Source organism: Anas platyrhynchos, chromosome Z (assembly GCF_047663525.1).
Source record: "Anas platyrhynchos isolate ZD024472 breed Pekin duck chromosome Z, IASCAAS_PekinDuck_T2T, whole genome shotgun sequence".
NCBI classification, from domain to species: domain Eukaryota; kingdom Metazoa; phylum Chordata; class Aves; order Anseriformes; family Anatidae; genus Anas; species Anas platyrhynchos.
The window spans coordinates 79,254,584-79,266,849 of NC_092621.1; the positions used below are offsets into that span (position 1 = coordinate 79,254,584).

Below are 12,266 nucleotides of genomic sequence, written 5' to 3' on the forward strand. Positions count from 1 at the left end.
CATGGTACCTCTACACTCCAATCCTACCATGTACCGTTCCTCATTTGTTCACAGATTTTTAAAAAAGGACCACCACCACATTGGGAATCAGATTTATATAGCCACGTCCATGGGAAAATAACTAAACTGTTCACAAAAGCCTACCAGTTGTGTTCTACTTGGATAATACCATTATATCTCATTTAGATAATGGAAAAAATGGGCAGCTAAAAAACTTTGCAAAATACAAATATTGGTCCTCTGAAATCTTCATAGTCAGTAAGTGTAGAGTAGGAAAAGAGTTCTACATTTTTAAGTGGTAGAACCAATACTGGATAGAGAACTTCAAAACCGCCTAAGAGACTTCTTCAGACCTAGATTTTTTTATTTTTTTTTTTCTTCTTTTTATCAGTGACCTCTATTTTTTGGATATCCAGCTTGAGACACCATAAATGGAGTAAATTTTCAGAAAGCCTTGAGCACCCACTCTCTGAAAAACTGGTTGCATTAAGGTATCCGAAGATGAGCACCAAGAATTGCTGCATCCAAAATGAGTTTGCATCAGGAATCCAAATTCCCTCAAATTGGCATTTAGGGAGGACCTCGTACTTTAGGCAGCTCTGAAAATCCTAGGCACCATGCACAGTGCATGTTTATCTCTGACACTGGCAGATATAGGTAAACATCTTCCACCTAGACCACTGCAGATTTAGAGAAAAAAACACATTTCAATACTTTTTTCTGCTAACTCTAAGGAGGAATAACGAAATAATTCAGGGCTAGCAATACTTTTTTTTTTTTTTTTTTTTTTTTTTTTTCCACTGACAGTTTAAAAGCAGATGTATTTTAGATACATGTACATATGAGATGCAAGGAAATAAAGTATTTTTCTCTTCTAAACCTTAATAGATGATTTCAGATTTTATCTAATAATCTTGTTTTAAGACTTAATCGTTTTTTTCCAATTTTTATTTCTTGTGATGTGTAAATAGCTAAGAAATCTAAATATTCTAATATTCTTTCATTAAGACAGTAACATTTCAAAAGCTAATGTAAAGTCAAGCTGCTAAAGTTTATAATTTTTCTGTCCAGCAGTTCATTTATACAACTGCCCTGAGTAGATGCTATATACTGCTTAGCAAACAGCCTAAGAGTTTAAAAATAACTCAGTAAAGCTACTCAAAGGTAACACAATACTTCTCAGGCATCTTTAATTTAAGAAGAAAATAGGGTTTTCTCATTAATTAATTATTCACTCCATCAATGATTTATACATAATAAAAACACAATTGAAATGTTCAGAAATAATTGTGCTTGTTCTTATGCATTGGATCATAAGCCTATTTTTCAGAAAGACAGGGTTCAACTCTGAAACAAATCCTATTTTTGTGGACTATTTTTGCTGCTTTTATTAAACTGTATGTCATTCCCATGTGAAAACAGTCTTTTCTAATCATCTGGCTTGCTGTGGTTATCATGTTGGCTTTTTTTTTTTTTCTTTTTTTTTTTTTTTTTGCAAAACCTTACTGACCCCCTATAAACAAAAACATTATCTTATTTCAAAACTCCAGATATAATCAATTTGCAGTGTATCTCAAACTGGTACAAATATGTAAAATTTGTGCTTTTAAAAGCTTCTGCTTTGAGTAGCCTTACATTCCATAATTGTGTCCTAGCATTGTCAAGCTCTATTGCATGCCCCATTCATGAAAATTGTATTTTGTTGGGATGATGTAGCTTAAAGAATTTGGCTCTAAAAATTCCTTACCTAGAGCTTCTATTAAATTATATTAATTTAAAATATCTATGGAATGATACTTTTACAAAAATATTAAAACAAAAACAAAAACAAATTAATGGGTTGGGTTTATGAAAATGACTCTTTACAGTAAGAAAGGTTTATCACAGTTTTGGTAACTTGCATGAGTTCGTATCGAAAAGAAATCTTTCACATGTTCTTAATGAATTTAAATCTGGTGTGCTCTAGGTATTTTCAGTTGTACGCTCTGAAACAGTAGACACCGTACAGCTTGTGCTTTTTATCGGGGAAGCCTACAAAGCGAACAGCGGCTTCATTAGGGCTGCAGCGTTTCCTTGGTCTGGAGATCGGGTAGCGGACGCTGCCGTCCGCCAGCCAGCCAGCGTCGCAGCGGTCATATCCCAGGAGCTTCCAGGCAGCAAATATCTGGCCAACTTTGGCGATCTGAGCGCCGTCCTTCAAGCAGGCCTGGACAGCCTCATCATAGGTCAGCTTGGTCGGGTGTATTAGGTAGTAAAAACGACCTAGCAGGAGAAAGAAGAGGAAAGAGTAATCAGTCGCAGACTCAGGCCAAACAGTGGCTGATTTGGGACTCTGAAAGTTAGTTGTTACGCTGTGAAAAAGATTTTAAGTTTTTCTGTAGTGAATTGATAAATACTGGGAGTAGAAAAAAAAAAAAAAAAAAAGAGCAGGGAGAGGAGGACAATCTAAACAAAAATACAGCATTATACGTATTTCTACTAACATAGTATGGCACAGCATCTCCAGCCTCACTGGCATCCAGTGCTAACTGACCTGTTGTAATGCATTTTCCTCCTCTGGATGTAGAGGTATAAAAACAGGAAGAAAAAGGGTGAGGAAGAGAGATGTTGGTAGATAACCTGGTTTTCAGCGGTGGGCTTCATTCTGTACCTAAGGTTAAGGTGCCAGATGCATTTACCAAGAAGGTGCCAAAAATAATCCAATAAAATGCCTGAGGCAGATCTCAGGCAAAGCAGACCTCATACAGCTGCATCTTAGCAGTAGGGAAGGGAAATTAGTGAAATGTCCAAAGCAGTATAATTTTACATCATGCTCTCAACATGAGAAAACCCTTGCGAGTTTTCTTCTCGGCAGCATGACATAGCAAGATTTGGCCACAGATAGCACTTGGGTGGGGGTGGCTGCAGCTAACACATGCAGTTTTACCCTCTGACAAGGCAGTGACCTTGTTTCTGGTTAAGTACAAGCACAATGTAAAGTTTTTTGTCGTTGTTGTTTTTGTTTTTGTTTTCCCCTCTAAGAAAGACAAAACATTGCACAGCTTCTCAGACGCAGAGTTCGAAGCTCTGGCAGATCAAAACCATGTCTGCCATAAGTCTTCATTAGCAGCATCACAAACATTCACAGCAGTTCTGCAACTCTGTTTCTCTTTAGGCATCAAAGGACATATCCTTGCCTTGCGATGGCATTGAACTGATAGTGGTAGTAAGAAAAATGTGACTCTGTCTCAAGGTAATGAAAACATATGCCAGCAAGTAACCCTCAAAGAGGAAGTCCCCTGTATTAATTCAAGAGCAGCAATAATACCAACATTAATTTCACTTTTCAAGGCAATATAAATTCTTTGTTAGCATTTCATTCATTATACTTAGGTTTATTTATTAGATTTCAAAATAAATTCACAACATTTTCAATCTGACTGTTCTATAAAAGGGGGAATTTGGCTGAGAATCAAATCAGTTCATTCATGTGGGGCAAGTACACTCTCAGCTTTTTAGTTATGTACGTATTCTGGCGTAATATCCATTTTCTTCCTCATAAAAAAAAAAAAAAACAGTTAAAAACACAGGTTGGATTCTGCTCAGATTACCTTCCTGGTGAAGGAAAACCAATGGGAAAGAAGAAGAGTTACATCAGCTCTAGATCCCAGCAAAAAAAAAAAAACGCTTTTTTTTGTTTTTTCTTTATTTTAAAGTGAAGAAATGTCAGGTCAGATGAAAATATAAAGATAATAGAATTAGCTTTGTGTGAAGGTTTGAAATTTCACACTGTGACAGGAATCATTAAAAAAAAAAAGCACTGACATCGTGGCTGTGGTGGAAAAGAACCTTCTAAACAATTTCACTGTTGTCAGAAGCAATATCTACAGTGTTTTCACAGAAAACTGTTGAGAGTAGATAATCCACACCTTTGTAAAATGCTTGGTTGACTCCAGCTCAGCAGGTTGACAGCATTTACAGGGTGTGGCTGAAGAAAAATGTTTATTAAGTGGAAACCTGTTCTTACTAGGTTATTAAGAGGTTTCCCCAAAGCAAATAGGATTTCAGACTTAAGGGAACGGGGATTTGGACTGATAGTATGTAAACTTCACCTAGCTTATTAGTTGCTCTTCAAACCATATGTCAGTGGAATGTAATTTCCTAGGGATTTGCAGTAAGGTCAGGCTTTTGACATATGACATCAATAATAAAAACTCCTATACTCTGCCCCTTCCCTAAATAGGAGAACTTTAATAGCAAGCCCCACGAGGGTGGAACGTGCATCCAGAACATCTGATTAAATAAGACACAGTCAATAAACTCAGTGCAGATTTGCTGTTGTTTTTTTTTTGTTGTTTTTTTTTTTTTCCCTGCCAATAGGTTAGAAGGCCTCCTAAATGGCAACTGCTCAATCTTAGTTTTCATTAATTCACGTGGAAGGATGGGAGGGGAGAGGGGAGAGAGGGGCATTAACCCTCCGTCTCATTAATAGCTGGTAGTTAGGTCACTCGTACAGAGGATGCGTGTGCTTGGCTTGACTTCTCACTCCAAACCAAAGGGCAGGGGATTTATGCAAACCTAATCAAACTCAATTTATCACAGCCATTTTAAGCTTTTGCATGTAACGGAACAGCTTAAAGAGGAAAACCTGAGTACTTGACCTAAATACCTACATCCTGTGACTGCAGGAGCCTGAGGGATGCACTGCCAGTGAAGATTCCTCCCAACCTCAGCTTTAAATTGGGTGTTTTGAGGCAAAGTGGTTTTTTTAATCAAAACTGGGTGTAGACAAAGTGGGACAGCACACTCAGAGGCACAGAAAGGCAGCACCACCCCACCTGCTGTGTTCTGTGCCAAAGAGCTACGACAGAGGTGCCTGTGTGCTCAGGGAGGATGCCTTCATCTGCAGCTGGTCATCGAATACCTAAGGGTTGGGGCTGAGCCCTAAAGCTGATGCAGGGCATGGGATGCCCCGTGAAGTGAGCAGTCTGCACACAGGCTGAAAAGCTTATGAAGAAATGGGTTGAATTGTTTCACTGTGCAAAGAGTAAATGCATGGTTTTAAATGGCAGTGAGGGGCATTCCCAGCAGGCAGTACAACACGTCGGCCGTATCATCTGCTCCACAGACCTGTACAGCTCAGGACACCTCACAGCCACAGACACCGGCTGGGTGAGGCCATTGTTCTCCAAAGCTGAACATATTGAAAATAAATTCCTTCAAAAATAAGGTCACAGTAAGCATGCTTAAATACAGTGATCAACTCTGGTGACTGATTTTAAACCACTGCATTAAAGAGGTGGGAACAATTTTTGAAAATCCTCTTCAAGACTTCCCCCCTGACTCCAGTGGACCCACTTTTAGGAAAGGGCACATAATTTCACTTTGCGTAGTTTTGTTCCCCTTTTTGGAGCAACAGCTACGTGTTCCCAGAGATCCAGTACTCCATTTATCTGGAACAGTCCGCATGCATTATTCAGAAAAGATCTTCTTCCACTTCCTCCCCTGCAAATGGTGGTGGGTAGTTTATCATATGCATTACTGAAGTAAACAGGTGGTTCACAGCTGCATTTTCAACATGATCCCTAAAATTAATTCTTTGTATTTTTAATTTTGTTAACATAAGAGATTTTTACCCAATTTTGCTAGAGCTGATAACAAATCAATTATGCATTGCAGTTCTGTGTGCAAAGTACATAACAAAATGCACGTTAATGAGCTGAAAGTGTGACACAAACCCTATTTTTTGTGTGTTTTTTTTTTTTTTTGAAAGTGTTTAATTATAAAGGAGCTGATAGATATGTCTATATTTAGCTTGCCTAACACTTTCCAGTGTCAGAGATTCCCATGGTTTTTCTTTGAGAGACTCACTGCTCCCATTGAGAAACCATTTGAAATTAGGTAAAGAATAACCCTCAGCTATATCATTACACATTCTTTGTCCTATGCTATTTTGGGTCTGTGGGACTTGAATTCCTGGTGCAATACTTGTACAGAAAAGGACCATCTTTCCTGCACAGCCATATGGTCTTATTCTTGAGCTCTGAATAGTAAACATATAGACAGAATTATGATAATGTTACTCTTTGTATAGTTCTCTCTCTATATATATCGTTACATATTCCTATAAAATGGTAAATTGCTGGTACTACAGTTTTTAAAAGCAGATGATCCATTTTGGGGTGTTTGACTTTACCTTCACAGTCACAAAAGACAAAAAAAAAATCCGCTATGAATCACCTGAATGACACAGTTACACAGGCAGAACAAAATGCTCAAGTATTGCACTTAAATTAGTCTGAGAAAAGACACTGTAGAGGGTAATTTTCATAAAGTACTAAGATTATTTTATACTGCATTGCAGAAGAACTCTGCTGAAACAATTTCGCTGTGCAGTTAACAGGAATGAGTGCAGAATTCATTTCTAACAGCATCAAAACAAATTTTTGTCATTATTTCTTTGTGTACTCAGTTTACCAGAGGGACTCCAGTAGATCCAGAGCGAAAACACTGAATCTGGACAGGAGCTCACTGCATTGAAGACTATATTTTCATTTTTCACCTTAATGACTGAATGTAATTTTGTCATTGCGTACCTTTCTTCTCCATATAAAACCCAAGCCTCTACTATTTAAAATTGAGGCTTTCTTTCTTTTTTTTTTTTTTTTTTTTTTTAATCTCCCTTGAGATCATAACATATTTTTGAGATTTCTTTCTCTAAAAAGAACCCAATGTAAACCTCACACACCCTCATTATTCACAGCAGCAGCTCATACAACTGACACTCTTTGAGATTTTTTTTAATTTATTTTTTTTTAAGCTAGCCTTACATGCCTGTGATCCTGGGGCCCCTGGCGTTTTTCCAGCTCCCTCACATAGAGCTGAAGGCTTCTCTGTTTCACACTGTCAGGAGACTCCAGCAGTCACTGCCACTGTTGGAAATGCATGGTGTCCTAACCACTTCTCATTTTCCTTGGCTGTTCCCAAGCCGAGAGGATCAATATTGTGTGTTGCAGAAATAGCTCAGTGCCCATAGCCACTATCTTAGGCAACTGCATCCTGGTGGCAAGTAGGGTTATTGAAAGGTTTTTCCCTTTACAGTGAGAACACTAATGACGTTGTTAAGCACATATAAGTTTTCTGAATTTGTTAAGCACGTATAAGTTATTTGAATTGCTGAGCTGCCAGTAGGAAGCTGGCATTCTGGGAGGGTTGCTGGAATTATTGTGGATGTTAAGGTGTGCGTGGGATATGAACAGTGGAGAACATAGAAGGGACACAGGAGGGTATGTTCAGGTTTTCTGCTGGTAGCTTGAGGGAATCATACAATGCTGAGCTACAGGGAGATGGGGAAATTGGTGCTCAGCTCGTTACATCATCCTGTTGCTGTGTGGCATTCTGTCTTACAGGGCAGTTTAACCAACTCCCCAAGCATGAGATTCATTTTAATGGAACTTTGATTTTTTTGATCTCTTTGCCACCTGTATACCTTGTCCTCACCTTATCTCATTCTGCTTCTCTCCTTCTCTACTTTGCTGTATTACTGTACAGACAGTATTTGTCTATCAATATCTTTTTATTTATTTATTTTTTTTTTCAGAAAGGATTTTTATCTTCCCGTAAGAGATGCTGTTAAACTACTAGTACGGAAAAGGGCGGTTATTAGTGACCAGCGATAATAAATGTTTGCCCTGCAAGCGCTTTAAATGGTGTAGCTATCAAATTCATTTTTCCCCTAGTTCACTTTATTACTTAGTGCTATTTCATTACTATAGATTTAAATCTGCATACAATGAGCTCATACAAGATTTCACTTTGAATCAGTGGAGCCAGAAAAAATATGAGCCAGCATTTCACTGAATGATGTAGCATGATAAAAATCAGATAAACATTTGTTTCAGAGTACATCCAGTCTCATTTTTGATATTGTTGGTTTCAGGATTTGTTGCTTTGTAGATTTTTGTTGTTGTTTTTTTTTGTTGTTGTTGTTTGTTTGTTTGTTTGCTTGTTTGTTTGTTTGTTTTTTCTGAGAGGGTGGGACAGAACACATCTTCTAATAGCAAATCTTACGTTTATTTTTTTTGTGTGCTGTAGAGCACAAATGCTTCAGTGTGAATAATCAATCTGAGCAAACACAAAAAAGGTGATGCTCCTTTCTCTGGTGGGGCTGCACGCCAAGCAGGAATTACCCATGAGCACGATGTTATAGAAGATTGGAGACTCCTTTTGCACTGCTCACTTGCAGTGCTCCTCTCATTCACAGCCACGCTTTGTAAATCCTTTTCAGGCATTAGATTAAATGATAGCAGGCTGAGATCAGCTCATTTCACACCTACAGTATGATCTACTGACAGCTGAAATCTTGCAGTCACTAAAATAAGGTTTAGAGCAAACCAAGCTCAGAGCTAGAGTGAACATATTTTGGTTTTGACAGTGTACTAAGATTAGAAATCTAAATTATTGGGCAAAAGAGCCAGGAATAGCTTTGCTGATAAGGAAGTATTAGTCATGTTAGAGTTGGTGTATGAACTGGAGCTGCTTGAGAAAACACCAGAGATGAAGTGGCAATCAGAACTTTGTTTTGGTGACATTTAAGTTGTAAAACATCATAGTTATAATTGAATTCAGTGGGGAAGTGCAATTAAAGGAATTACTGGCTTATTCATCACTTTAGCTGAAAGAACCTGGGCAAATAGCATTAAAAAGGTATTGAATTAACACTAGTGGGGTGAAAGTGGAGATATTAGAAACAAGTGCCAGTACAACTCCAAGTTTTAAAAATGATCTGTGTGAACATGTGGCAAAGACAACATTACTCTGGGCACGTCTTAGTAAATTCAACAGCAACATTTCCCAATGCTGACGCAAACTTTGGCCAGCCAAGTGTTATCTGCTGCCCTTTGCTGTTGTCGGCATCACTTTCTTTTCTGAAACGGCCGCTTGTGAGGTAGAAGTGAGCCCAGCTCTTACCATTGAAGTTTGAAGTGAAGCAGAACACATCATAGCGGCTCTTATCCTTGTCCCAGAAGCCGTAATTCCTGACGCCGGGCACCGTGTTCTTCCCCCCACAGGGCTCCCTGGGCTTGGTGATGGGGTACTGCACAGAGCCGTCGCTGAGCCAGCCTGCGTTGCACCAGTCCAGCCCAGACCTCCAGGCCTCGTAGAGCTGATCGAAGGAGGCGATGATGGAGTCCTGGTCCAGGCAGGCTTGCTGAGCCTCGTGGAAGTTCAGGTTGTAACGACCCAGCCGCGGAGAGTAGGGGAATACAACACCTGAAATGGCAGAGAGGGGGCTAGCTGAGTATCTTCAACACCAAAAGAGCACAAGAAGGAGAAGTAGCATTTCCAGTCATCAGAAAGAGAAATAAAGGTTAACCCAATAATGTGTTTGACAGATAAGTTGCTTTTTTTCTGGGGAAAAATGCTCTGCCAGTACATCAGCTGTGTGGTCTGGAGAGGGGTTGCAGCCACCTCCTCACCTAGCTCCTCTCCAGGTAACGCAGTGGGGAGCCCCCCAGGGCTGCATGTGTGCCCCACCAGCAGCTCTGCTGTCCCTGCTCTGGTCTCACCCTCGTGCATGCAAGGAGTGCTTAAAGACAAGAAGAGCTGGAAGAAATTTTGCAACTAAATGCTTCTCATCAGAAAAGTCAAGTTTATTGGCTGCAAGATCAAATTCTCTTTCAAAATATTAAACAAACAAACAAACAGCTTAGTTCTATTTCTTCTTCTTTTTCTTTCATTTTTTCTTTTTTTTTTTTTTTTTTTTTTTTCTGGGTAGGATTTGGCAATTTTCTTGCAATTACATAAAAAGAAGACGTAGCGTAGAGACACACGAACTATTTCTTCTTGCATGTGAACGTTAAAAAGTTCTGATTGACATAAGAGTGCTGTGCTCTTTTCCTGGACTCTTGCCAAGATTTCCTGAGAGTTCAAGACTGTTGGATTTTTGTTTGTTTGTTTGTTTTTATTCTATTTCACAGTGTCCCAGGAACAGGAAGGCATTTCATGCCCAGCTTAAAAAGAACATTTCAAGGCTAGTCTGGTAGGAGATATAATATCAGGGTCCTGAGATATTAAAATAGGAAATCTACAAGGAAATAAAATCCATGAAATCGTGTGTGGTTCTAGGGAGTCCTTTCTGATACTCTTCAGTTGCTTTTTGCCATTTCCTCACCACTCAAGGAGGCAGAGCTCCTCACAGAGGGCATCAGCAAGCACGGTCCCTTCAGCAGATGACAAGTTTCCTCATTTAGGTGAGGAAACCATTTAGCCAAGCAGCACTCAGCGTGCAGCAATGCCAGACCTGATAAGCAGCACAGACCTGTCGGTGCCTCCTTCCACCCCTGAGGAGTACCACACACCATCCTGCTGCTTATCAGTGGTGAGCAGCCGCATGCAGGCAGGACACAGAGACCTGGGGACAGAGAACATCCACGTGGAGGTGGCGGATGTAGGGACAGCTACAGAGCAGTTTCAGCAGCAACATTCAATCAAGGTTATTGAACTTATCTCACAGACTTTCCCACATGATATTTATATATGTATATCTGTGTTTAAAAGTTACTTCTCAAAGCAAAAAGGATGTTTCTGAAAATGCTGAAGAACCACCTCCCCATGTGGCTCTGATAAAAGACCGTACAAAGAAGAGAGAGATGTGAAACAAAAGTTTGGATCAGACCACCCTAACTTTGGCAGGGTTTAGAAACTGAACTCAGATCTAAATTTTATAGTTGGCTTCAGCCCAATCTTCATAATAAGCTGAAATAAAATGGCACCAGAGAAGATCCAGCTCAGAATGTTTATTCTCAAACATCCCTGCACAACGGAGTGCTGTGGGATGCAGAGGGGCTGAAGACAAGATAACACATTAGGGGATGAGCCAAAAACTTTAAACTCTGGTACAGACATCCATCTCTCTTTTTATTTTCTTCCCTCGGATGAATTCTCCCCATAACAAGTTCCTCATCTCCAGGGCAATGTAGCATACGATACCAGGATACTGAAATTACATTATAGTCATGCAAGACTGTCAGCATGCAATGAAGTCATTCTTCTTCTCGAGCACTCAGCCCACCTTGGTGTCTATTCCACTGGTATCTTATCGTCTCCTTTCTTTCCCTCCTCTCCCTCACTCATCTATCATCCAAACAGTGTTATTTTTGTTAAATAAAATCTTTGTTATTACTAAACCTCAGTGACTCAATCCAAGAAAATAAAGCATGCAAATGTAAACTTGCCAGGGTAATAATAAACAAGATTTTGTTCTCCTCCAGCAATTAACTAGAGAGTCTGCTGACTTTCTTTCCTTTGTAATTCTTTTCTTAAGGTACTTTTCAGTTATTAGTTGTCCTGAACTATAAAGCATTAATGAATTGTAATGCTTCATGTGCTGCTAACTATAACTTCATAAACAAGAAGCTGTAGCTGTGGCATGATTTCTCAAACTTTTTTTTTCCTTCCTCCCTCCTGCCCCTTTAAAAAATAAAAATATATTAATTCTCCCTTGGTGTTAATGGATAGAAATAAAAACGACTGTAGTAAAAATATAGCAAGCATCAGAGGAGTCCAAGCTTTATTGCTTTATCAGAAATCCAACACTTATCTTAACACTTTCCAGAACTATACTTCCCCAGACAACTGACTCCTTGTCCAGTACATATGCTTGATCTGCACTTCCACGTAAAAAGAACCCTACCAGAGGTGGATGCTAGAAACTGAACTGCTAAACTTATATACCTTCCAATTTGTTGGAAACTGTTCAAACAGATTGGGTTCCTTAAGATTTCTAATATCTGCTTTTTTGATGGTTAAATATGTATGTTAATTTGTTACAAATGTACTTGAGCTTGACAGTTTAAGACATAATGTCTTAATAATGTAAATAGGCACAAAACTGTAATATTAGCTTTGGGCTATATTTGGGTAGACTGCATAGAAGCTGATTTTTGTTTGGGTTCATCCGCAGTACAAGCCTGCAACTGATTAGCATTAATTTCACCCTGCAGATGGGGGTGGCCATTGGTGATGTTGTACAGCTCCATTGACTCAATATACATTTTGTATAGCTTTGCATTATTTTGAATTGTTGCTAATATTGTTTTATCTTCTTCATTTCCCTATGAAACTAACACTAAATTAATAGCTAGATCTTACTATTCATCTTCCTTTTGGTACAATTTAGCAGTTCTGAACTTTAGTTCATTGCACAGTGTCTTCTTTGGTCTTGGATCTTATAAACCATCAAAAGATAATCCATCCCATCTGTTCTTGAGTGGACAAAAGCTGTC

At 39.0% G+C, this 12,266-nt stretch overlaps 1 protein-coding gene across 7 annotated transcripts in view; it reads right to left on the reverse strand.

Annotated features, from left to right (window-relative positions):
• Positions 1–694: 694 nt before the first annotated feature.
• Positions 695–12,266, reverse strand: part of HAPLN1 (hyaluronan and proteoglycan link protein 1) — a 59,830-nt gene continuing 48,258 nt past the window's right edge. For all 7 annotated transcript variants that reach the window (XM_072031267.1, XM_027446782.3, XM_038170733.2 and 4 more), the window contains 2 exons: positions 8,950–9,252; positions 695–2,262 (listed from right to left, as the gene is read on the reverse strand). In XM_072031267.1, the coding sequence (XP_071887368.1) occupies positions 1,973–2,262; positions 8,950–9,252 (593 nt within the window). In that variant the 3' untranslated portion in view covers positions 695–1,972. The remainder of the gene's footprint in view (positions 2,263–8,949; positions 9,253–12,266) is intronic.